This window comes from Polyergus mexicanus, unplaced genomic scaffold, assembly GCF_030449975.1.
Source record: "Polyergus mexicanus isolate NDT 795.1 unplaced genomic scaffold, iyPolMexi1.0 SCAF_6, whole genome shotgun sequence".
In the NCBI taxonomy this organism is placed as follows: Eukaryota; Metazoa; Arthropoda; class Insecta; order Hymenoptera; family Formicidae; genus Polyergus; species Polyergus mexicanus.
The window spans coordinates 7,727,896-7,753,199 of NW_027223326.1; the positions used below are offsets into that span (position 1 = coordinate 7,727,896).

Sequence of the window (25,304 nt, forward strand, 5' to 3'; positions counted from 1 at the left end):
CTTCACATTCATAAAAGAATCAATTTTTTCCCAGCGAAAACTCCGTTTTTTTCAGTTACAGCCCGCTTTGCAAAGGATAAAAATAAAAAAAAAAAAAACCTGGGACATGCTCATGCGATTTAACAATTTTAGCGCAGTTGTCGTCTCGCTTCGGTTTTTCGCAAAATGCAAATTGCGAGAGCGCCCGGGGAGAATTTTACAAGCGAATAAAAGCGGAGACTGTATTTTGCAAACGCGCGTATGGGAATATGAAATTTCAGAGGGTGTACGGTAAACGCGGGGCAATACAATTCCGTAATTCATGCATTAAAGATACAAAGAATTTTACCGTTTGCCGGCGTTAAAAAAAAAAGGGGGAAAGAGGAGGGGAGAGAGAGAGAAGGGGGGGGGAAGAGAAGGAGAAAGCAAAATAGAATGAAAACTCGCTCAAACGCTCGCATACGCAACTCTCACCACTCGCAATATGTACGTGATTTTAAAAAGTTTCCGTATTGTGAAGCGTCGGCCGCATCGTACTGATACCTTCGAGGATGCAAATCGTGCTCGAAAGCCCTCGTGATTTTTACGAGCGAATAAAAAGAAAAAGCCGACGGATAGGTAAACCGGGGGAGTTGCTGCGCCGAGGGAACAGAGAGAGAGAGAGAGAGAGAGAGAGAGTGAGGGAAGGGAAGAAGGAAGAAGAGATGGCGGGCCGCGCCGTCATACCAACTCCTGGTATCGCGTAACAAAGAGACCGGGCGCACGTTACGTACCGCCTCGTTATTGTTTCACGCTGTAAAATATCGCATTCTATTTACGCGCGCTTGACGGGAGCATCCAAAATTCACGAGGGTTGGGATTATATGCGTGTAGCCATGAACCGTGTGTCATCCGTCATCCGTCTTATGTCGCGCGCGCGGCGCACGCCGACAAAAGAGGATACGTGCACACACGCGCGATGGTACGGGAAAAAAAAAAAAAAAAAAATTGAAGCGAAATTAAGTCGCGGCAAATACGCCGTGTCTTTTTTAATGCAAGAGTATTATAAATTTATAGTTGCGGTAATTTTTTTTTTTTTTTTTTTTTCAACGTTATAAATCCCCGAGGAATGTGTCTCTGGATTTTTGAGGCCCCAATTAATTCTCGTACTTATATCCGCGAAAAATACATCCCCTCCTTCTTTCTCGATGCATTTAAATCGCGAAATGTCGCGAAGAAAGTTCCACGAAGAGAACTAAAAACTGTCGACGGAAATTTCTCTCTCTCTCTCTCTCTCCGGATGGCACTTTCATGCATTACTGAACTCAAACGCTAAGTTTGCCTCTGTTCTCCGTCGAGATAGACGCCGATAGTGACGGGAAAAATGTACAGGTTAAACGAAGTAAGAACGAACAAAATACAACGTCGATTCGGCAAATCGTGAAAATAGCATTGAGGCACGCTACACGGAATACAAAAGTTCCCTGAAGGAAAGCGGCTATTTATCAAGAGGAAGTGGCGCAGCCAATTTGAAAACAGGAAGAAAATGTGTCAGCGAAGAGTCGGCACAACTTTTCAACAAGTTCGTAGTAATAGCCGGATTCGTTCCATAATTTAAGTAATAGCTATTCATTTTTGCGGTAAACCACTAATGTCTTTAGTTACTGTCTTGTAAAGATATATCTCACAAAACATTTTCGAGTCTCATCGCGAAGCGATCATATTTACCTACCCATATTTACACGAAAATTCTTGCATTATAGAATTTAATTCACGATTTAGCGATTAAGAAACTATTATAAAAAGAATGATGGAAATTTTTTTGAAAATCGTATCGTAAATTAATATTACGAAGAGGCCCGAAAGCAGGGGATATTTCAACAAGTTGCATATTAAATGGGAAACGGTAAGAAATAAATTATAAATAAAGCAAAGGCCATTAATGTGGACCATAGATAAGCGGAGCGGTGTCTGACGACAGACTGGTTTTTACTACTCGCCGTCTCCTAGCAACGCGACGCAACGCGACGACGTTTCATGTCACCCCGAGAAATATGAGAACTTGAAATCTGCTCTATCGTTTGCTCATGTTAACGAGACCCTTAATTATGTTTACAATGTACCGTGTATAAACTGCTCCTTAATTTAGAAGGTCAGACGCGAACAGCGACGTGATGGTGCCGTCATACCGTCGCGCATAATGAAATTTATCTACCGCTGTTCTAATACGATGAAGAGCTCTTTATGGGCGCGATAAAAGCTCGTAACAGAATTTAATCCATTAACGATAATTGCCCGAAATATTGCGATTCGATATATTAAAACGTTAAAAGAATAAATATTTGTGAGGAAAAAATATAAATTATCGCAAGAGAAATATTAACTTTGTGAGAAAAAAGTCCGAATATGAAATTTTAAAAATATATACGAATGTAACTTTTACACAGTTTGAAAATTAATGCGTAGCTTTTATTTATTTTGTGTTGAAAAACACATTTCTAATTGGATCGCGAAGAAATAGCGTTTTCTCTGACGAACATCGTGTCGTTAATTTCTAACGACACGGCGTCGAAACGGATTTTTGCCGATGAGTTTCAAGTTCGACATAAATAAGGGACTCGTCGTTCCTCCGGAGATGCTAATTAGAAACGCGAAGCACTCAAGATCCGTCGCAAAGCCATTCTTCCCGATGGAGAGGAGATCGTTCGCTGTCTATTAAGTATTTTTCGTATGTCGTAATTCGATTAAGAACACTTAACGAACTTGTCTTCGCTCCTAGATTAGAGTTTCATTCGAGTAAGTAGACGGCTTCTAAAATAAAAGAGAGAATTAATCGCCTCGTTGTAGGAGCGGCGAAAACACACTGTATGTTTGTGTATCTAGATAATAATGAAGTAACATGGGACGAGGTTTAATGAACCAGAAAAATGGATCGCTCAAGGCTACCGATTATTATAGATTGTAGGAACGTCCTTGGTACTTATGCTTCAATTGTATGCAAAATAGAACGCTCAAGAATCTCTTGATTATTGTGGACGGTAAAGCGTTTTACGTATCTACGCTACGTAAGCGCTATAAAGAAGCGATCAAGCAGTGAGCAATTTCCCTCTCGCGAGCCGAGGCAAAGCCTCGGATCATCTTTTAAAGCGCCGTGTTTAAACGAACAAGCACGATATTTTAACGACGCAAAAGAAGCTCCGCAGGTGGTGGTTGGCTATTAATTATTCATAAAGTTATCGTCTGCGACCGGTTAAACGCGATGCCAAAAAGGCCAAAGGTGAAAAGTTCTTCGTTAACGGATAAGAAAATGGGCGCGTGTGAATGCGCGAGAAAAATCGCTCTCCGCTAGAGTATATAACGAGAGATATTCTATCTCTGTGAGAAATATCATATTTACAGAGAAATATCTCAGCAATCCGTGGAAACTAACTCCATCCTTATGCGGAGAAAAACAAACTCTCTTTTTGTAATTAGATCGGATATTTGAGAATATCTATGTAATAGTGGCAAAAAACGGAATATTCTCTCTCTCTCTCTCTCTCTCTCTCTCTCTCTCTCTCTAGATTCCAAGATTATTTTGACTAAACGAAAATTGAATTTACTGATATCTCTTGTTAGAATTTTCGACTATGTAACATTAAATATTTTGATAACTAAATCTCCCCAAATCTAGAATTCTGCCGGTATAAAATTTATCCGTTTGCTCCTCTGATATTTGATTTATCAAAATCCTTTTTGGAGACTAAATAATTCCGTAATTAGATTTCGGTCTTAATGTTGATAAAGGAAAAATCATCTCAAAATTCAGAGAATATCGCCGAGAATATCATAGCGTACAGATTTCGCGGAGCATCCTCTATTCCGAGCACGTATCATTTAAAAGAAGCGGAAAGGATCGCGTGCGCGGCATCTCTGGGCCCTTTCCTCCGGCTTCTCCGGAGGATTTTTTGCAAGTCAAAACCGCGTCTAATTATTCAGACGGTCAGTATCTCGGCTACTTTTCGCGTCGCGTTTGACGTAAAATAATCTGCGCGCCGCGTGTTGGGGCTGAGATGCGCGGATTCAATGTGTCAGAGAAACTGCTCGTTATCCTTTTTTCATATAAACCTATCTCTAATTTCGGAGAAACAAGGCTAATGAAAATGCAAAACACAGCTAAATAATAAATTAATATACAATGACATAATTATCATTCTATCATTCCAAGTCCCGAAAATAATATTTAAAACCTTATAAAACTTTATTCGAATTTTATACTCAAAGCTAACAAATCGTATAAAATATATTTACACTCATTTTCAGAAAATATTGTCATGTATAATTAGTTTTGTCGATAATATAAATATATATAAGTCACGAGATAAAGTATATATTTATCGCGTTATTATGCGATAAAGTAAATGATAAGGAACCGAATCAACGTACGTTGGAGCGTCCTTCAGAAAACAGAGAAAGGGAGAGAAGAAGAAGAAGAAGAAGAAGAAGAAGAAAGAGGAGGAGACGAACGGGATGAGCTCCGAGAGCAAGCGAGAGTCGAGGATCTGCCCCACACGAAATCCGGCGGTTTGCGCGCAAATTGGATGTTATCTCTCGGCAGCTGGGGACAGAGCACACTCAGGCCTGTGCGTACTCCCCCGCATATACACTCACACACTATCATCCGACTCGCACACGTACATTGACTACTTGTAAACGTGAGACGGGAACTTTACCGATTCTGGCATCGAGGCGAAGTCCAGGGGCAAGCTTTAAGCTTCCAAGTACCCTCTCTCTCTCTTCTTTGATATCTGTCTATCTCTTTTCAACATTTATCCCGTCTCCCTTTCCCTCCGCATATCCTCCGACCCTTATCCGGCGTTGTAGTAGAACGGTCGGGATTCCTAGCCACGAGAAAGCTCGATTTGCCGCAGCTGTTCCGGCGGATCGTTAAAATCGACCGTAAGCTGCACAATCCGGATCGACGAGCCGCGAATTCGAGCGATCGGCGATAAAACGCCGATAATTTTGCCAATTGGAATCATTTCGCGGAGACGCATTGTTCCCGCGGACGAGCGGGGGAGCTCGCTCGCTTTTTCGGTCGACGTAACTCTCTATACACGTCGGTGCCGATCGATATCCGTAGGATCTCACCAATCTCGCAAGATTCGGACTCGCATACGGGAGATCAAGCGAATTCACGAATCGGGAGGGGGGAGGGGGAGAATTCTATCCGCGAAAAAGATTGCGGCTCGGCAATTTTCCGCAATGCGTTTACCTTTTAATAAATTACGCGGGGAAATTTATCGGCGAGTGCGGCGCAACTTGATTGATGAACGTAGCGGATGTAGCGTTTTTCGATGAGGCGGCGCGGGGTGAAAAGGGGAGAGGGGGGTGGGGGGTGGGAGGGGGTAAGACCCGGTACGGCGTATGCGGATATCGCTGTTGATTTTGCGTTCGGCGGGAGCTAAATGAAATAATATCTCAAGAACCCTCCGTTCCCCGTCCCCCCGTCTCCCCCGTCCCCCCGTCACCCCCGCCATTCCCCCGAAAGATGAATAGGGCGCGCGACTGATGGAGATGAAGGAAAAGCTTCGGCTCGACTGACGTCGAGGTGCGCCCCGATGAATGGGACACGCCGTGGAGTGACGTCCATCGAGATCAAAAGACGAGTGGATGATCCTGGACGCGGGGACTGTTGAGCCAGAGACAGAGAGAAGTCGTGGAGATTATCCGCGGGACGACGGCGATGACAACAAAGAGCATTCCGCGTTCCCATTGTGTTGACGTTCGCCCCGGTGTATTTGCGCCAATATAAAACGCCGATTACGGCATCCCTTATCACGTAATGGACGGAATTGCGCAGATATAAAAAAAATTTGTATTTTTAATTTAACACAACTGCGCGTTAAATGACAATACATATTTCTCTTGCCGTTCCTTTGTTCTCGTTTTAATAATTCGTTCAATGGATAAAAATCGCGCTTAAATGAAGATAAAAATCTAGGATTTTTAGAAACAATATATATATATATTTTTTTTTTAATTAAAAATCTATTTTCCACACATACACAGAGATAAGCGCTTTCGATATTTCTCGCATGTATTGGAAATAATTTGATTTATAGCACATTCACCGCGTCCACTTTGATGTATTGTGTTAAATATACGAAATTTTGTAAGCGGTGGCAACTTTGGATACAAGCGTTTTGTCACAAGATTTTGCAATCGCGATCAAACGAAGAATCATCCGTCTCTCGTGTAAAGAAGCGGGTATTCAATTCTGAACATCAATCCCATGACCGAGCTTTAAGAAATTGCGGGCGGCATATCGAGAGACTCGTCGAAAGCGGCTAAAGAGGCTTTCCTCTTGCATTGTATTGGGATGCAGCACATCCGGCCTCCGTCGACTCGTATATCCTCGAGGAGAATTATATATCGAGATGTTTATCCGCTTATAAAGACCGCTATCGGAATATTTATTAGTTCACGAGAGAAGTGACGCCCTTTTCCGCTCCATTTCAACCGTATCGCGCCACTATTCGGTATTTATTGTCCTGAGTGACGCGGAAATTGCGTTTTGTACGTTTGTACCTGCCTTTTCTTCGGGGAACGCGCGATAAATCCGACATAAATGTCTGAAATAAAATGGAAGAAGAATTATTCTCGATCGTGGAAGATTCATGCGTTAAAAATTATCCAAATAATTCGTTTAATTCTCTATTATATTACACAGCACGGATGCTTGTAAATTATTATGCAAGATTATCTCCATATTTCATATGAAAAAAAATTCCAAACTTTCGAAAAATAGTCGTACAAAAGCACACGCGAGAAATCGAGAAACTGTCATTCGCCGGAGGATCATTCTAGAAGAATATTTCCGGCACGCAAGAAACAAAAGGGCACTAAAGGGAAAGATAGAGGATGATTGAGTGTACCGGGATGCAGAATTCTATCTGCATCCAGTGGGTGGTCGCCGAGAGCTTGCAGGGGGCTTACGCCATCTCGCTTACCGTACACATACCGGTATATTGTGAGCAAACCGTTTATACATATTTTCTACCGGCGATGCGAACGAGTTCGCGGAAACTGATACCTAACTTGGAACCCAAAGAGCGTTTTCTACAGCCGGCACGTTGTCATCTATCGACCTATCAGTGTCTTGCGGCCACGCGAAACGTTCGCGGTGTCTTCGTCGAACAAAAGCGACCTTGCAATCCGTTTTCTCTCCACCAACAATACAAGAAGATTCACGGTTCGCCTGCGTGAATGCAATTCCGCGACGAGGAGCCCTTACCAGAGAGCGGAGCAGCCCTTTACGTTCCGCAATTTTTCTCATTTTTTTTTGTTTTTTTTTTTTAACCCGGGATCTCTGGATCTCTGAAACGCGATGGTAAAACGAAATCCCGTAATTTAATTGGGTCGCGGATGGATGTTAAGATTTGAGATCTGACGGACGAATATTTATAAAGTTGTCAATTAGAATTATTTATGCTTGCATGACAGGAAAAATAAAGCGTCTAATTAAAGCGCCGCACAGCAGGTAGATTACATGCCATCGGATGTGTTACATCTTGCGCGTCAAACACAAAGGGCCATATCGGATACGGCGCGATTAAAATTCACCGACGATGCGGCAAAAACGAGATTGGAATGAACAATGTGCACCGGAATTTACACATTGCCGCGACGCGTAATTACTCGCCCCACCGAGTGTTCTTCGGTCTTTCTTTCTCTCTTTATGTCCCATTCTATCTATGCTCGATTATATTATCAGTGAAGGAATCGATCAAGAGACCCCGAGACAGTTTATCGGTACTTTGATTTTATTACCGCCTCCTCTCGAAAGCCGGCATCCCCATCTCTCCTTCGTCCTGTTTTCTTCGCGGCACCATCTCTCTCGAGTTCCTCAATCGCCGACTAACTCGCCGGGGCCGTAAAACAATAATGAGCAATCACATAATAGATCGCCCGTAGGGATCCCTTCTTGATCGTCGCCTCTATTCAAAGCTCGACCGAATAGCGTTCGACTCGCCGGCCGGCGATTTTCCTTGTTAGTTGGCCTCCGACTGGCGCGAGTACTCTGGCACCGGCATTCCCGTTAAAGCTTATCGAGGAGGAGGCGTGGATGGACGTTTGCCGATTAAATTGTTACGCAACTAAGTCGACACTTTCTCTCTCTCTCTCTCTCTCTCTCTCTTTGGTGACTTCGTATTTATCGATCGATGACTGATGATTATCGCGATAACTAAGGGCAACGAAGATGCCGATTCTTGTTCAAATTTTATTAAAACATTTTCTTTTCTCCCTCAAGTTTTTCGCGATGCTTTCTAAAATAGATGCTTTTTACATGTTTCGAATATTTCATTCTGTATTTTCAAATTTTATTTATATTTGTACGCATTGTGTTTATAATTATTTTGTTATATTCATACATATATATATATTTATATTATATAATACATTGTATTAATTTATATTTATATTCATTTCTGTGAATATTAAAAGAATTATTGTGGCCTTTAGTGTTTTAATTCTTTTCTTCTTCAAAATTATGAATATCTTTAGTGATTTTTCCTTTTTGTACAATGACATTAAAAGCGAAAAGTAACGATATTATTGTCTATTCGTGATGTGTTTTATGACAAACGGTTTTCTAGTCAACCTATAGCCGATATCTCGCATTGTGAAACTTGGCATCGCGTATCCAGCGTTGGTGAGTTTACATTTATACTGTACGCTTGCAACGCACTCTCACACACACAAACACACGCATATGACGCAATGTATATTTATATATTTACGTCGCTGACAGAAATACATGGTGGCTTGTGTGACCCACTCTCGGAAAACACATATACACATACACACACACACACACTGGTATACACGTACACATATACTCAATATGTATGCAGTGCGTACGACTGCCGTTGCGAGAATGCGATTAAAACTCTTACGCGTTACAACGCCGTATGGAAATCAGCATATGCAGAATATTATAGCCGAGTGTTCCACCGAAAGTTCGTGCTCCGTATCTGCGCGGAATTTAGCGAGGATGTTTACGAGAGTACCGAGAACACAAATGTACGTACGTGTTTAATGCAAGCCACGCGCTTCGGTCCACTTTAAAGCGAATAAGTATGGACTTAATAATGTTTTGCTAAATGCAACTACCGCCGCCGTCGCCGCCGCGGATGCAGAAACAGAGATAATACGGCGAACAAAAGTTCGTACTTTATGTATACAATTTAATAGAGATGCTACGATGAATGTAACATACGCGTTTTTGTAACATTTAATTGCAATATATCGGGAAACGAATAAGAGACTCATAATGAGAGTATCTTCTATAGTAGAGTACGTTCAAAAAATGGAAAAAAAATATAGAGAAGCGAAAGAGATTCTCTGCGTTGTATAATATTCTCTCTTCCCGTCAAATAACACGGCCATATTTTTTTAAATAACAATTTTAATAGACAGCCGTATTTTTTAAAATTACATATAAATATAATATACAATTTTACATGTAACACATATTTATATATAGGTAGCCATAAAGAAATATTTTCAGCTACAGGAGAAATTCCCTCTCTCTCTCTCTCTCTCTTGCTTGCTCTAGCTAGATTTTTTTGCCTTTCTTTGTCACACTATACACCGTTTGTCTAGAGCAAACTGCTTTCGATCCTACGTAGAGCTACGTAGAGTAGATTTAGCGAGACAAATCTCCAGGCTGTGTACACTTGCGAATCTCAGTTTCTCTGACACAGCCTGTGCTGCACTCCCGTCGCTATCATTGCACTACATGTTTTATGGGATAAAAGAAAATACTGATAAAAGTAAATTATTAAAAATAAAGAGAGAAAGAAGGAGAAACAGAGAGAGAGAGAGAATTTCGCCCTGAATTCTCGTGCGAACAATAAATTGAAGAGAAAAGAATCTGCAAAGAATTTTCTCGCGTCATTTAACAAATAAATAAATAAATAAAAAAAAAACCCACCCAAAAATTTCGCAGTACCATGTAGTTCTCCATCAGAATGTCATGAGAAGAAAATTCTCCTCGTACGATTCACGATAGGTGATTCCGTTGAAATTGATACAGGCGTTAAAGCGGCGCCGCGAGAGTCCATCAAACTCTGCCGGGACGTAAACTCGCGATAAAACGTCGAATAAAACGCGACGATAAAAAATTGGGACAATCCCTGGGTAGGTAACGGGCGCGCGTGCGTACATGTTCGGAAAAAAGAAGTGTCGAGGGAAGATCGATTGGCGATAGAGGCGAGGATTGTCGATCATCCAAGAGATCACCGAATATTCTATCTCTCTCGCGACTGATACGCGAACGACGTATCGGCCGATATTTGGTATTCTACGATCGGGATCAACCTCGTTTACGCGAAAACGATCCCCGCGACACAATGTATCCCCGGGAAATCATCTCGCAGCACGTGACGATAGAGACGAATCTATCGCGACGGACGAGTTCTCGAAGAAAAACGTCCCGCCTTCACCCTCTTTTTTTTTTCCCTCGGAAATAGTTGACGGCGCGGCAGATTGAAAGGTGAAGAGATGTCGAAACGACAGGTCGCATTGGCATTGTGTCACGATGTTTGAAAGGATAAGCCATTGAGGGAGAGACCTGTTCTACGCGCGTAAGAAGTATGATGAAGTTCCTCTCCGTTCACTTGTCATCTTCGTTCGTCGTGACAGGACGTCGAGTGGCACGAACGCGAATCGCTCCTGAAGACGTCAGGGATGTCTCAGTATTGCGACATTGAAAGATAAACTATGACATTGAAAACTGAGAGATTTTTCTTTTATCGTTCGAGACGATTTTCTCATTGACGAAGCTACAGCGTTTGTGGTTTCGCGTTTGTAAACGTTAAACTCCACGTTGCGCTCGTCTAAAATGACAAGGATCGTCTCATCGCTTCGTCGATGAGACAGTAATATTATTGAGGAACGTTAGATGCGTTTCAGAGATGCGCTTAGCGCGATGTACTTGGTGAAACTGGTTCGCGAAAGCGCTCTATATTATATCCGCAGTTATATGTACGCGTAGCGTATACACAGGGTTGCGTACCGACTCTCCGCACTTACCGTGTGTCACTGCAAATTGCAAACGAACCATTCCCGCTTCAACAATATGGAACTATCAGTTTTAATTGAGACAGGGTTTGCGACTCCCCAACTACATGGTTGCGGACTATTTTGGGGGCGACACACGATTCTGATATAACTGTATAATTCTCACGTGTAGATATACATGGTATCCTAAAACTATTGCACTTTCTCTTAATGGTAGATTCCTTAGAACATTTCAACACGAGAATTCTAATACAAAAATGTCTCTCTCTCTCTCTCTCTCTCTCTCTCTCTCTCTCTCTCTCTCGAGGCTATAATAATTTTTAAACGGAAAGGGATTATATTTTACGAATGACAGCGCTGAGATTTTGCGACATTTTCGTATTAGGATTTTCGTTTTGAAATGTTCTAAGAGAAGTACGATGGTTTTACGACACCCTATATATAAAAAAAATAACGCATTGTCGAAAGCGTTACAATATAGGGTGGAAACTGTTGTCTTTTCGCTCTCGTAGGAGTTTCCCTCCATGCATAACGCGTTTCAGGATGACTCACGCGTGCGCAAATTTCGGCTCGCCCTCTCAGCCGCGAGCTCCGTAAACTCGGAAATAATGTAGACGGGTTTTCAATCTCACGAAGATTAATTCGCGCAAATATCATTTCGTTTCCGCTCGTCGGCTTACGCGTTGCATTGTTTACATATGTTCTCGCGGGCGGAGGCCAACTTCTCCGGAGCAAACTCGTTTTTGCGAAAATGGCCCGCCGGCGAATTCTCTCGGCGATGCTTGTTACAGCCGTTCTCTCTCTCTCTCTCTCCCCTCCCTTCTCTCGCGTAAGACGCGTTTCGCTTCAGGAAATACGACGCGGTGCGATAAACACGAAAGGCGCAATATTGCGTTTCTCTCGAGAAAAAATTCTACACAACTAGACTACACCGAATCTACACGATGAAATTTGTTCAACGTTCAAATTAGCTTGTAATGTTATTTTCGAGACTCCTAACGTCATTTTTCAGAAATCGAGAGAAGGGGGAACCTCGAGTACAGTAGTTTCGCTGCAAGTACGCATTATGCAAAGCGACTCTCCAACTTGGCATCGTGCATCACGATGCTCGACGAGAGGGAGAAATGAAATGGCCGTCGTCTAAATATACGGTGGGGCACGGTGGAGGAACGGCAACTTTTTATAGGTAATTAGGACGAAAAAGCTCTTTGGGTAGGCGGCCCGCGTGCAAGGAACGCGAAAGGTTCAAGGTGCATCCAGGGGTGATCGTTTCTCCCAGGGATACATAGGTAATCCGGGAAGGGTTCGAGTGTTTGAGAGAATCTTCGCTTCGAATTGCCAAGTGCACACAACGCTAACTAGGTTACGCAACACAATTAGCGCTTCCGCTAATTTCTCAGCGCCGACTAGGCATAGAGATGGTAGTTCGCTATTAATGGGCAAATACAAAGCGCCGACTATTCGGAACACGTTGCCGCCGATCCTCCTCCTCCTCCTCTCTCTCTCTCTCTCTCTCTCTCTCTCTCTCTTTCTCTTTTTCTCTTTTTCATTCTATTTGCTTCTTTCTTTCTCATCGCGTTTACCGTGCTATCTTCTACCGACGAGAGAAGTTGTGGAGAAAACCTTCGCTGTGTATGGTCCAGACGAACAAAAACAGATTTGATCGCGTACACAAACACGGGATCGGGGCCGTTCTGGCTGGCCCGTATTTAATCGCGCTCTTCTACGGCTCTTACATGGCACCCGTATCCCCTAGGTGCATTCGTACTAGGGAAAACGGGGAATATTCAATTCGCCGCGATATTAATAGGCGCAAATATCTATCTTTCGTACGATATTCGTCCTTTTCGATACTTCGATTATCGCGGAAAGGAGGCAAAAAAGAGGCGAAACGAGAAGGATAATTATATTTTATCAACGTTTCTCTTTATATCAAAATTGGAGAGATTCCTAGTAGCAGATCGCAAAAGCTGCGCGTGTATCGCGAATTATATGTGTCTCATTACTTTCGTTAAGAAAATTACTTTCAAATTGGTGAAAAAATTCGTACGTGAAAAGAGAAGCGCGGAAAAATCTTTCCGGTGTATCTCTGGTCTCGTGTATATACGTAAAATAAAATTAAGTGAAGTACAAGTGACGCAGGAGATGCACTTACCAACCCGTCGCACGAAGTCACGGCACAACCCTATAGTAGCGCCGCATAGGAGGAGCGCACTGAAACGAAATTAACACTCGCCAGAGGCCGCTCAAGGGGATGGTGTTACTCAGGAAAATGAATAGCCGAGGAACACAAAGAAAAGGATTTTAAAGAATCACGAAGTGAACAAGCGAGAAAAGGGGAGGAAATTCGCGGAACAAGCACGAAAATGTTGAAGGCACGCGAGAAGAGGGCAAAAGAGATAGAAAGGAGAGAATGAGAGAGAGAGAGAGAGAGAGAGAGAAGCAGTGAGAGGAAAGCGGATGAAAAATCGCGGATTTCTGTAGAAATGAGAGGAAAGAGCGGAGATGAGTGACGAAGAAGAAAGAAAAACGGAAGTGAGGGGGTGAGGGGGAGAGATAACTATTCGTGCTCCGTCGAGCGTTCGGCATCGATGCGCTCGTGCGCGCGTGCATCCAGGATATTAAAAACATACACATCCGATGGAAATAAATCCGGCGTAAAATATAAATCGGCAATGCCGCCGAAAAACTCGGTCGGGGCTGAGCCTCCCGGTTTTTCCCATCCACTATCCCAACCCCTCTCCACCCCCGCGTCGTTCGTACCCCTCTCTCCCGCTACCCCTCGTCCCGCGCGTCCTTCTCTCCGCACGTTATTCCGCTCCGGCGGAATCGCGTCGCTCTTTTACCTCTTTTTTTTCCCATCCTCGACCCCACCCCCACCCACCCCCCTCCTCCCCCGATAACAGCGTGCAGCTTGAATGCGCGCCATGTCCTTCGACGCGGCGCCCGCGGCCTTCTTCATCGCGCCGCGGCAGGTGAGATTTCGCAGGATGCACGATAGGGCGTGCGAGATAACACGAGTGCCTCGAGTGTTTTACGCGAATCGAAAGGGGAAAGGCTAATGAGAATGGCGAGGGTTCAAGCGCGAATTAATGAGCGAGCACCGAACGACAGAGAGACCTGCGCGCGCGCGCGCGCATCGAGCCGCGAGATAAACAACAAATTGCATTAGTGTCATAAATATGATTCGATTTAGCGCGAACAATTTGTAATACAACGTGGACGATGTGTGTTGAATTAATAACGGCATTGTTACTATTACGAATGATAATGCGTAAAATCATTATCGTACGTTAGTCGCACGCTGACAGCTGATAATTGATGAGGTATCGATATAAATAGATCCTCGGATAAACCGATATAAGCGAGAAAATGCACGGTGTCAATTTTCCTAGAAAACAATCCCGTCGCTTTAATCACCGATCCGCCGCCTTAAATGTATTTCCCCGGCGACGTACGTTCAAATTTAATACCCGACAAAACGTTTTCGGCTTTATTAGAGACAAAGAGCATAGAACGCGAAAAAGAAGGGGGGACGGAGAGGGAGGGGGCGGGGGGGGGGCAGGGAAGAGGGAGACTGTGAGGGGTCGCGTCGTCGGGCTGGCTTTTAATCGTCGTCGCGACGCTCCTTTTTTGCGTCCTCGGGTCGCGGGTGGGCGCGCGCAAGCGCGTTTGCATCATCAGTGTCGGAATCCACTTTAACGGACCTCGCTAATTACCGAGCGGGTAGCTCCGCTTATTTGCCTTGACTCTGATTAACCTCCCACGTGGTGTCCCTCTCTCTCTCTCTCTCGCTCTCTCTCTCTCTCTCTCTCTCTCTCTCTCTCTCCGTTACGGGAACGAGAAAGAGAGAGAGAGGCGACCACCAACTCCGCGAGCATATATAATCGCTTTATGCACGCTCTCGCGTGATACGGCGATATATGAGAATTTAACGCTCTCGCCCCGTCATAGAACCGCCCGATCGGATTCGCGATACAACGAAACGATACACTTGCATTTTACGATTATAGCTTTTTGATGTCGCCGCGATGCACCGAGCCGAGAAAATCGGTAGGCGACATTGTCATATGTTATGTCGTAGGTGACTACTTGAGGAGAGAGAAAGATATTCTCATTTATTAGAATTCTTTTGACGCAAATTTGACAAATTAATTAAATATTAATTAAATATTCCAAAATATATATATATATATATATATATATATATATATATATATATATCGTGACAAAGAAATACATAATTAATAGACACAATATCAAATCTAATATCAACAGAATTGTATCGAAGCTAGAAATTTCGATTCAATGCACGTGCGTATTAATGCGCCCTTTAATGATATGCGCGCTTATTAATTCGGCGCGTTACAACACAGGGCAAATATCCGCGGGCGATTATGGTACTAAATCAAGTGTCTTGCGAGACGGCATAGAGAGGATGGAACAATCTAAGACGGTGTGCGATTGCGAAAATCTACCGCGTCGGTTGCGCCTTATCTCGGCCGAGAAACGTGCGTATCTGCTAGGCGGTCAGATAAGGATGATCCACCGAACAACCCGCCACGCCAAGTAGTCGGCAGCAGAAAATTATGTGTGCCTTCGTAAAAGCGTCCTCCCGTGCTCCCGTCCACAAACACATCGCCGAGCACCTCGGCAGAGGGAAACTTATCGCCAAGATTGGGAGAGAGAAGTAGAGGTATAAAGGACGAAAGATAGTTGGATCGCAGCGTCGTTCCCTACTCGTGATTTTCGGCTTTATATATATCCGGTGTGTACGAGAGAAAATCTCTACGCACTTGGCATTCTTATAGTTATCTCGTCAGATTTTCGGATATAATATCCCTACGAAAACACGGAACGTGTATAAGGACGCGTGTATTCAGTCAATGTCAATGGCTGGGTAACGTTTATCGCGCACGTTTATCGCGTCGTCGATAAATTACCAAGAGCAACCAGATATAAACGTTACGGTCCATTAACCGGAAACTCCGCCCCGTAATACCCGTCTCCGCGTAACGTTAATTTCAACGCGCGCGTGCTGTACGCGGAAATGGAAATGCAGTTTTATTACAAAGGTACAAAACCACTCGCGCCAGGGACAAGAAACGAATTCAGGGCGCCTCGCTTCGGGCGCTTGCCCCTTACTCACGACCGGCCAGTAAACGCGCATTTTTCTCGTCGTAAAATTAACTCTCTTTTTCGCTCTCTCTCTCTCTCTCTCTCTCTCGCACTCTCTCCCTCCCTTTTCCTCCCATCCTCCTGTCTCGATGAGAAATGTTATTCATATCAGGGGGCGCGTACCCTTTTCCGCTGCAGATTACTTCAAAGCAAATATTCGTCGCGCGTTCAAAGGAATTACAAGAATATATAACTAAATCCGTCGAATTTTTCCGTCGCAGTTTAAAGCAAGATTGCTGCGATATGGGCAAAATAACGGGCGTGCATTGGAAAAAAAAGGAAAAAAAAAAAACTTAGATACGTTATCGTCACACGCGTGAATCTCTCGCAATTCTGCGTAGCAATCAAAATTATAGTATTGGTTTTCTCGTGCGCGTGAAGATTGAAAATTTCATTTCGTGTGCCACTGAAATGTATCTAAAAAAAGATTGCCAATTACTGCAAAATTATTTTTCTATCGCATGGCAAATTATTTTATATGCATAGTTTTTTTTTTCCATATTTGGCTCAATTTTTACAAACCGAAATTAAAGTCGCCACCTAATGAGGAAAATATCTTTTTTTGTAGCTGCGTTAAAAGTAACATTTGATTAAATGTGCTTTGGTATTTATTTAGGAAATCATACGAACCATCTCGTGTTTCCAAAACGACGTCCTCGAAATGACGGTAAAATTTGATGTAAATGAAAATAACAGTGACCAAATTGTCGGAAATGACATCTGTGGCCAAATGATTTTATTCGCTAAGGGAATGCGGAACGTATTTGCCTCCAGTTTACATCGGCTTAATGTCGCATTGATATTCAAAATAATAAGCGACTCGCATAAACGCGCGCGATAGTTTCCCGTATACGTAATGCGGTATCCATGTAAGCGTTTAGATTTACCGTTTCCACTGATCAGCAACCAGCGAACATGGCTTTGCGTCGAGGCATTATATCTCTACTGAGCAGACCAATCTACCATATTGTATTTCACTGTCATTTACTAAATATGTGCAAAGTTCAACGAGGGTCATAAATCCAGTATCGAATAATCGCCCGTTTGTGTAATATCGCCCATTTACATTCCTAAAGCTTAATTTTCATCTTTCGACATTATCAATCGCTCGCAACTCGGAAGCTATCCATATTCTTGTTAAGGAAAAATCAATTTCAGATTTATTTCGAAAATTCATTCATACGAATCGTCTTATATACATTTTAAAAAATGTCGCGATATTAATTAAATTATTTTCCACGTTTAGCGCACTCGATTCGAAAAGAGAAAAACGTGTTCCTTCAACAACTTAATTGGTCGTTTGCATCAAATGCAAAGTCTCTCGTAGTCCCCTCGTAATCTCCAATGGTCTTTACACTATTATCCCATAACACCCATGCCATTAACAAGTTTCGAGCTTCTTAGTTGCCGTCCACAACTCTCTGAAGCGTCGTGGTCCCGCGCCACTTCAATCCACAAAGACGGTCCGCGGCTGTCTCGAAGCCGCCAATTAAGTTAGTTACCACATTCAAAAATTCGAAAGAAGTGATTTACCGTGACAAAGAGCAAATAATTACGATTTCAATGATCTTCCGCGTCTACATGATTTTCACAAAACTGGGAATATCTCCAATAAATTGGAAAATCGAGATACATAGAACAAGTCTACGATTGATCGAACGGCTTCCTTGTGGTTTGAAGTTACCACCCGTTGCTATGAGGAGAAAGCGCAAGGCAAGAAAAAGGGAATCTTAAGATATCACTGATATCGTTCTATCAAATAACACACGACCGACAGAAATTCAATTCAATTAAATAAAAATAATCACTCAATTAAAAATACATTCCCAGTTGCTGGGAACTTATATATTCAGTTGAAAGAGATTATCGATTTAATACAATATATATATCGACAGATATACGCATAAACGAAGTAAATTGGTATACCTTACTCTAGCCTTCCGTACTTTCAATATATCTTTGAGATGACAGTTCGCTGCTTGACTGCCAGCTCGTTACTTCGCGAGTCTTTATACCATTGTTTCGCGCCGCTGACCATTGGTGAGTTTCCGACTTCCCTCGTCATTGAAAGGAAAGTCAAAGACGGTCCCCCCGTGCGAGAAAGCCGCCAATTAAGTCAAAAGGGGGAGAAGGGAGGGGAGGGGGAGGGGGACTGGAATGAAGGGAAAGTTTGGCCCTTGGCGAATTTCAAGCGCGCGCACCCGCTGCGGTTCGTTTGCCGCCGTCAGAGCGCGACCGAGAAAATACACTTTGACCTGGATTGGCGTTAGGTAGACGCGTACTCGATGTCTCTTGTGTACTCGAAATCGAAGTTCGTGTCCGCGGTCGTCGGTCTGGCGTACTCGAGAGAGATTGTGTCCGTTCCTTCGTACGTGGGCGGGAGGGAGATGATTTGCCTCGATAGGGACAAACAAGTTGAACACTGCCGGACAACTTTCAAATAGGGTGGCGCGAGCTTACCGCAGCACGAATGCGGTCGCACGCGCCGTTTCAAAGACAGTTTCGAAGCGCTCGTATTAATTATATATTAATTATTAATATGTAATAAAATTAATTATATATTAATTCAAAAAGAAAAAATCAAATTTTTAATTGCATTGTGCACGTTAGAAATAATTAGCGAAGAAATATTTTATTATCCGTCAAATTACAAACTTAATAGAAACAACCTCCATCCTTTCGAATCGATCGTTATATTTTGGGAGATTGTATTTCGTGTCTTCGTTGTCATTATAAAGCGATCTGTTACCGAATCGCAGGAGCTTAGCGGCGAAATAACCCCCCATTGATACAAACGTTGAGCTTCTTAGTCCTCATCTCGAGTAAGGGTGAAAGTGAACTAATTTGTCTATCCGCGGGCGCGCGTACGACTAGGGGAGAACTGGAAGGAAAGAGGCGCGCGCGGTTATGGGTCACGCTTGGGTGTGCAATACATCCGGGAAAATCGTCCACCCGCATACCCCTACCGGGGAAACACGAACAACGCTTCGGTACGTTGTTTCCACGATCATCATAATCCACCCCTCGGCGTTGTTTTCGCACGGGTTCACGCCAGATTCTGAGCGACCGAGGTGGATTAAGGATTTTCCGCCTGCCTCCCGGACTAGTACCGCTCTCGTCGTTGGTGACGGAAAAAAAAAAATGACCCAATTCGTGGGTTTTTCTGGTTTTACAGGCCTGGCTTTTGCAGCTCGTTGCACAGCAGGGAGGACAGTAACGGTGGCGCAGTCGTGCAACGAATAGTCTCGGTAGTATGGCTCGGCGTATTCGCGTAAAATAATTCGCAAAAATTTCTACACGGTGCGGTTGCGCTCCATCTTCTCGTATAACGCATACATTTTTTTTACTCTATATTAATAAACACGTTACTTCTTTCCGATTTCATACAAAACATTATTCCGAGATGTCACGCAAAATATTATAATAAATATATAAAAGGCGTTTAAATGTAAATAAGACTCGATAAGCCTAATTTAAATTTAATAAAGTGTCTTTTTTAATTATTTTCTCATTTTTAGATACACATAGATATTATACACATAGATATATACTGCTTATTATTAGTAATTAAATATAGTTGAGTTTGTTGATTTATTATAAATATCTAACGATTTCATTATTGCACGTATATAAATGACAAAGTTATAAATAGCTTATCGCAAATTATAGTATCTATAATTAGTTTCCCTCATACTATAATTTAAACTAAACATACTATAACTTATATAATTTAGGTTATAATTCAAAATATAATTTAAAATTATGATTTAAAATAAACAAATATTAAAAATTGTATAGCAAAATTTTGGAAATAGCGTTAAAAAGCGTTTAAATCAAGAAACAATATTTAAATTAATATTATCAAAGAATATTCTAATGTGCCTTTTTTACTGCACAGAATGGTTATACAATATGAAAAATGGTTGCTGGCAAAAATAAATTTTAATTATATATTATAATTATATTATGGCTTACCGCGCTGTGCGCCGAAGATGCACGACTGCGGCAACAAAAAGCAGGTCAGCACTAATGGCCAATTCATCTTCGAATCTGTAATGAAAAAGAAATATCAATGTCATTAAACAATGTAATACCATTTAAGCATTATTTGTTGCAAACAGCCAAGGGACTAAATCGATCCAAAATAAAAGCTTCGAAAATATATTTATGTGTATATAGTGCAAACTTTATTCGCGAATAAATCACTATATATTTCTTCTGTCTTAATAAAGCAGGACGATCGTCTACGAATACTGTTAAAATAGCATGTGTAAACAAGCGCCGGGGCAATATCGGTTTTCTTCTTCGCGCTTCTTTGGCTATTTCGACTTATCCCTCCTTATCCCTTGCGAGGAACCATGAGAAAACACGCACCCGGTAGAAATTAATGCGTGCTATACTCGTTTCCAAACAACGGCTCGGCGCAATTGGAAGAGGGAACGGCCCTTCCCTTCTCGTGTAATATTGATACGAAAGAATGTTCCCGTAATCCTTCTTTCGGTCAGTTATAATATAATACCGATGGATGTGCCCGCGGCTACGTCACGAAGGGAGATGGATCGCTCTTGGCACGATAGAAATTCAGGGATCGATACGGCTAGCGGATAATTCATGTATCGGGCCCGAGAATAAGTAGCCTGTTGACTTCTCGGGCACGTTCTGAAATTAGACCGGTCGAGTAAAATGTACCAAACCTTTCTCGCGTTCAAACATTGTCTTTAACGTCTCGACTTCAATTCCTCTGTGACTTACTCGTAAAATAGCCATAATATTATGCGATAATCCGATAGTTTCGTAACGTACAGTCTCTCCGTACGTGTGTAAAATCGAGTTGCGTAAATATTTGAGATTCAAGATCCCTTGGCTCCGATAAAAATACACCGAGTCGCTAAGAGAGCAGAGACCCTTTATATTTGATCTGTCTCGCGAGCGAGCATCGACAATTTGACGCGATTTTATGAAACGGAGCCCTGCATTCTGCGCAAATTTTCGGAAGCCACATACTACGCGGACAAGAAATTTCCTCCTTGTGCTCGGAGCGCACAAGGGACCCCCTTATTCCCGCCTCCAACTATTCCAAACTATTCGGCTTTTATTTTTCTCTATCGATTTGACCGAGCGACATCAGCTGTTCCTCGGACCCTGATCTTTCGAGTGAGCTCGAGCGAACCAATCGAACGAATTCGTGGATCCTCTCGATATTCGGTGACGAAATCTGTGTACGAATTAAATGAAAAGAATGATACACGAAATACACGAAAACGAAGAAGGAGTAAAACAACGAGAGCAAGATAAGGAGCGAAAGAACACGTCACCTTCCCCGCTTGGCGCGCTTCGTGATAAGACGTATAGATATAATGTGAAAGGGGATGCGAGGATGTGTACGTGCATTCCGCGGGCACAATGAAATATGCATGTAAACGTGCGAAAACGTATATACATCTTGCCGCGAGATAAAGGTACGAGATATAAGCCACGACGCTCTCTCTGTGTAAACGCGCCTGACGTAAATTTTACTACCGTCACGTTAAATAAATTTGCGTCTTCACCGAGTATTTTCATCTTCTTGATATAGATGCACTTACTCGTAATTCTTTCGCGTCCAATCCGGACAAACACGGGCTTGCCATCTTGCAGTAACCGTCACAATTAATACAGGTGACGTATTACAATAGTTTTCAATGTCGCCCTGTATATATCGCGATCAACGGGCGCATTCAGCGCGGACAACAATCGTGTAGCACTTTAGTAGCAAATTGAATCCGACTCGCTGAATGTCTCAGACCGTATGCCGATCGTATACAATTGCTGCTAAACTATTGTTTCAATCCGCTGAATATGTCCAGTGTAAACATAGAATGAGATTTGACCACCTATATTTACCTAATATAAGCTAACAATCTTAACGCGTATTGTGCGCCGCTATGTAATATCGCGACAAGTGGCGTAGAAAATGGACGATAAACATTGACATGCAAGATCTTCCGGTAAAAGTTGACGAAACTAGCATAGTATGAATCATTTCCCTTTTGACATATATTGTATGTATATCCCTGAGTAATACACGCTTTGAATTTTATGGCGATCTCTGTTTTAGTTTCTCAAATATGCGACTTTGAAATAACATAACTTTCGTGCTTATTTATTTGAAATAAACGCTATAAAGTACTTACAGTATACCTCTCATAGTATCAATGTTGTTCTCATAATGATGCTAGTTCCTTCGTTCCGATCTACTTAAGTCAAAGATTGACAACTAACTAAACAAAACTCGAAGCCTTCTCACAAACGTGGCGCGCATAGTATAGCCTGCACTCTTCTATTCAGTGAGCTTACACCAACGAGCCGTTGTAAACAAAAATAATGTTTACGTTTAATTTTGTCAATATACGTATCTACGAGATGTCGAGAGTAAAGAAGGAGGGCCAATAAGGCTTGATTTTTGGCCCAGAGCGTTGCACTTTTTTAATTGCATATTTGTATAGTTGAAGTCGAGACCTTTCCAAAACGTCCTATTAAAAGCTTTTTACGTTGGGGAAAGTGAAAATTATAAGTCCTCAAAGTTTAAGAAACATAGGCATGTAGGAAGAATGAGAATTAGCAAGAGTATCCGATTTATGATTTTTTGTGCTAAGTAGACTGCCTTGATTGTATGTGTATGTGTGTGTATGTGTGTGTGTGTGTGTGTGCGAGACAGATTGAAAATATATACATGTATTTGTTATTTTATCCTCCTCCTTTTAAATACGGGCTTGAAACCGTCAATGGTAAAGTTACCCTTTTTTTTTGGTTTTTTTAAATGTTTTTTTTTTGTTTTTTATTTATTTTTTTATATTTTTTTCCAGAGTAAAAAAAGTAACTTTTTGACGTTTCCAAGCTCGTATTTAAAAAGAGGAGGATAAAATAACGAATACATGTATATATTTTCAATCTGTCATACACACAAACACACACAATTAGGGCAGTCTACTTAGCATAAAAAATCATAAATCAGATAGTCTTGATAATTCTCATTCTTCCTACATGCCCCAATGTTTCTTAAACTTTGAGTACTTATAACTTTCACTTTTCCCAACGTAAAAAGCTTTTCATAGAATGTTTTGGAAAGCTCTCGACTTCAACTATACAAATATGCGATCAAAAAAGTGCGACGCTCTGGCCCAAAAATCAAGCCTTATTGGCTCTCCTCCTTTGTTTTCATTCCTAAATAAATTTTTCAATAATGATACGCGAATAAAAATGTTCGTCGCACAAATTTATATCTCATATCATTGGTATGTCTCTATATGAGTAATCTTTTATATTAATGAGCTAACATGCGAAAAGTTTATCTTTTTCTTTATTAAAAATTCATTATTATAGAAAATATTCATAATTATCAAGTCCAATTTCTTTTTCAATGTTGTTAACTTATTTTAAATTTACTTTAAATTTATTTTAAATTTCTCCTTTTTCTTATTTCCTCGATGTAGATTCGCGATTAGCTAAATTCGTCGCAACGGGTGTTGAATAGCTATTCTATATCAGATTAATTATTTAAATTATAATATATAAAAATATTTCATATTATCCATGATTACTTCGCTTTATTAAAAACATAGACGTGTATATGTTCTCATTTATATTTATCACTAGTGGACAAATAAAATTGCTCTTTATCGCGAGATTGGGGATTCTCAAATAAAATCCTAGCAGAGACGTAATCGGTACCCCCATCGAGAAGCACGTAAATATAAAATCCCGTCACCGCATCTGTCTCTCTCATTCTCCTTCTTTCTCGTCTTTTTCTCGTCGGGGATCGACGGTCCATTTCTTCCTCGCCGCATTTTGGCCTCTCACGAGCATAGAAGACAACTAATATCCGCGCTGGCGCGCGCGCCGGAGCTTCTATTTTTCTTTATTAGCCCGTCACTGAGCAACAATGCCGTGCTCAGCGCGCGCCGCACCGGTGTCACTTGGTCTGGCTTTTCGCAAACTCGCGCAAGCCAGGGCCTGCGAAAACGAGACGTGGGCTGGGACGCGGATGCGAGCGAGCCACATCTGCGGATTCCCGCAGAATATCACCGTCGCCCGCGCGAACAAAGGGAAACGGGAAATAACGGTAGGGTCGGTACGAGGGATGGCTCGTACAGGGTGGAGATACCGCGAAGAAGGAAGAAGAAAGAAGAAGGAGAAAGAAAGAGAGAGCAGCGAAGAAGAGAGAATGGAGGAGTACGATAGAGGGTGCGTCGCCTCGGGGGTGTCTCTTCCTGCCCTTCTCTTACGTTTTCCTTCCCTCGGTGTCCTTACTTCTTGCAGTCGCATCGTTGCTCTAAGCGACCCTCCTCGATTCTCGCTTCTCCCTCTCTAAGGTATCCCGCAGCTCCTTTAAATAGCCATGTGACGCTACGGGCATCGCCATATTACATTCCGTGTATACACAATGATGGCACAGTCGGTGTATGATGATACATACACGCGCATACAAATCTTGAGAGACCCAAGGACGCGAATCCCTAATTCTGATAGCGAGGGTGCGCAAGAAAACGATCGTATCGCTGTGGGTCTTTTTGCGCTCTCCCCCGCAACTCTTTCAGATCCCCAACTTTAAACCTTCTTTCCCCGCCTCTGTCGAATTTTACGTGACACGTTTTATGCGCGATCATGGTTATATCGGTTATTCCTTGTTCTGGCGATGCAACAAAAATTCCAGAATGTCATCTGTGATACAACCGGTATAAAGTTCGAGAGAAAAGTCAAAAATTCGCGATTGAAAGCGCATATTTTACGTATCTCCGCACAATCGATTATTATTTCGCTATAATAATAGCACGCGATATCAGAATTTTCCTACGACAATAGCCAAACGGTATATTAAGGGATATACAAGAGGGAAACATTCGACGATAAATTCAAGGGATGTTCGATTATTGATGCGCTACATTCAATTTATTCGACACTATTACGCAAACTACATCGTTATTTATTCATAGTTCAATATTAATTTGCTATAAAATTACTAATTGCATTAATAATATATTCTTCCATTACGCGTCGAAAGAACAATTGCGCGCATAATATTTAGTTTAGTTGAGTTTACTTTTATTAATAATTCAATATCG

General features: G+C 42.1%; 1 protein-coding gene across 6 annotated transcripts in view; it reads right to left on the reverse strand.

The window, feature by feature from the left end:
- The window catches only part of LOC138934405 (uncharacterized), a 240,405-nt gene that overhangs the window by 90,683 nt on the left and 124,418 nt on the right, over window positions 1–25,304 (reverse strand). For all 6 annotated transcript variants that reach the window (XM_070298103.1, XM_070298105.1, XM_070298099.1 and 3 more), the window contains one exon: window positions 20,179–20,253. In XM_070298103.1, the coding sequence (XP_070154204.1) occupies window positions 20,179–20,245 (67 nt within the window). In that variant the 5' untranslated portion in view covers window positions 20,246–20,253. The remainder of the gene's footprint in view (window positions 1–20,178; window positions 20,254–25,304) is intronic.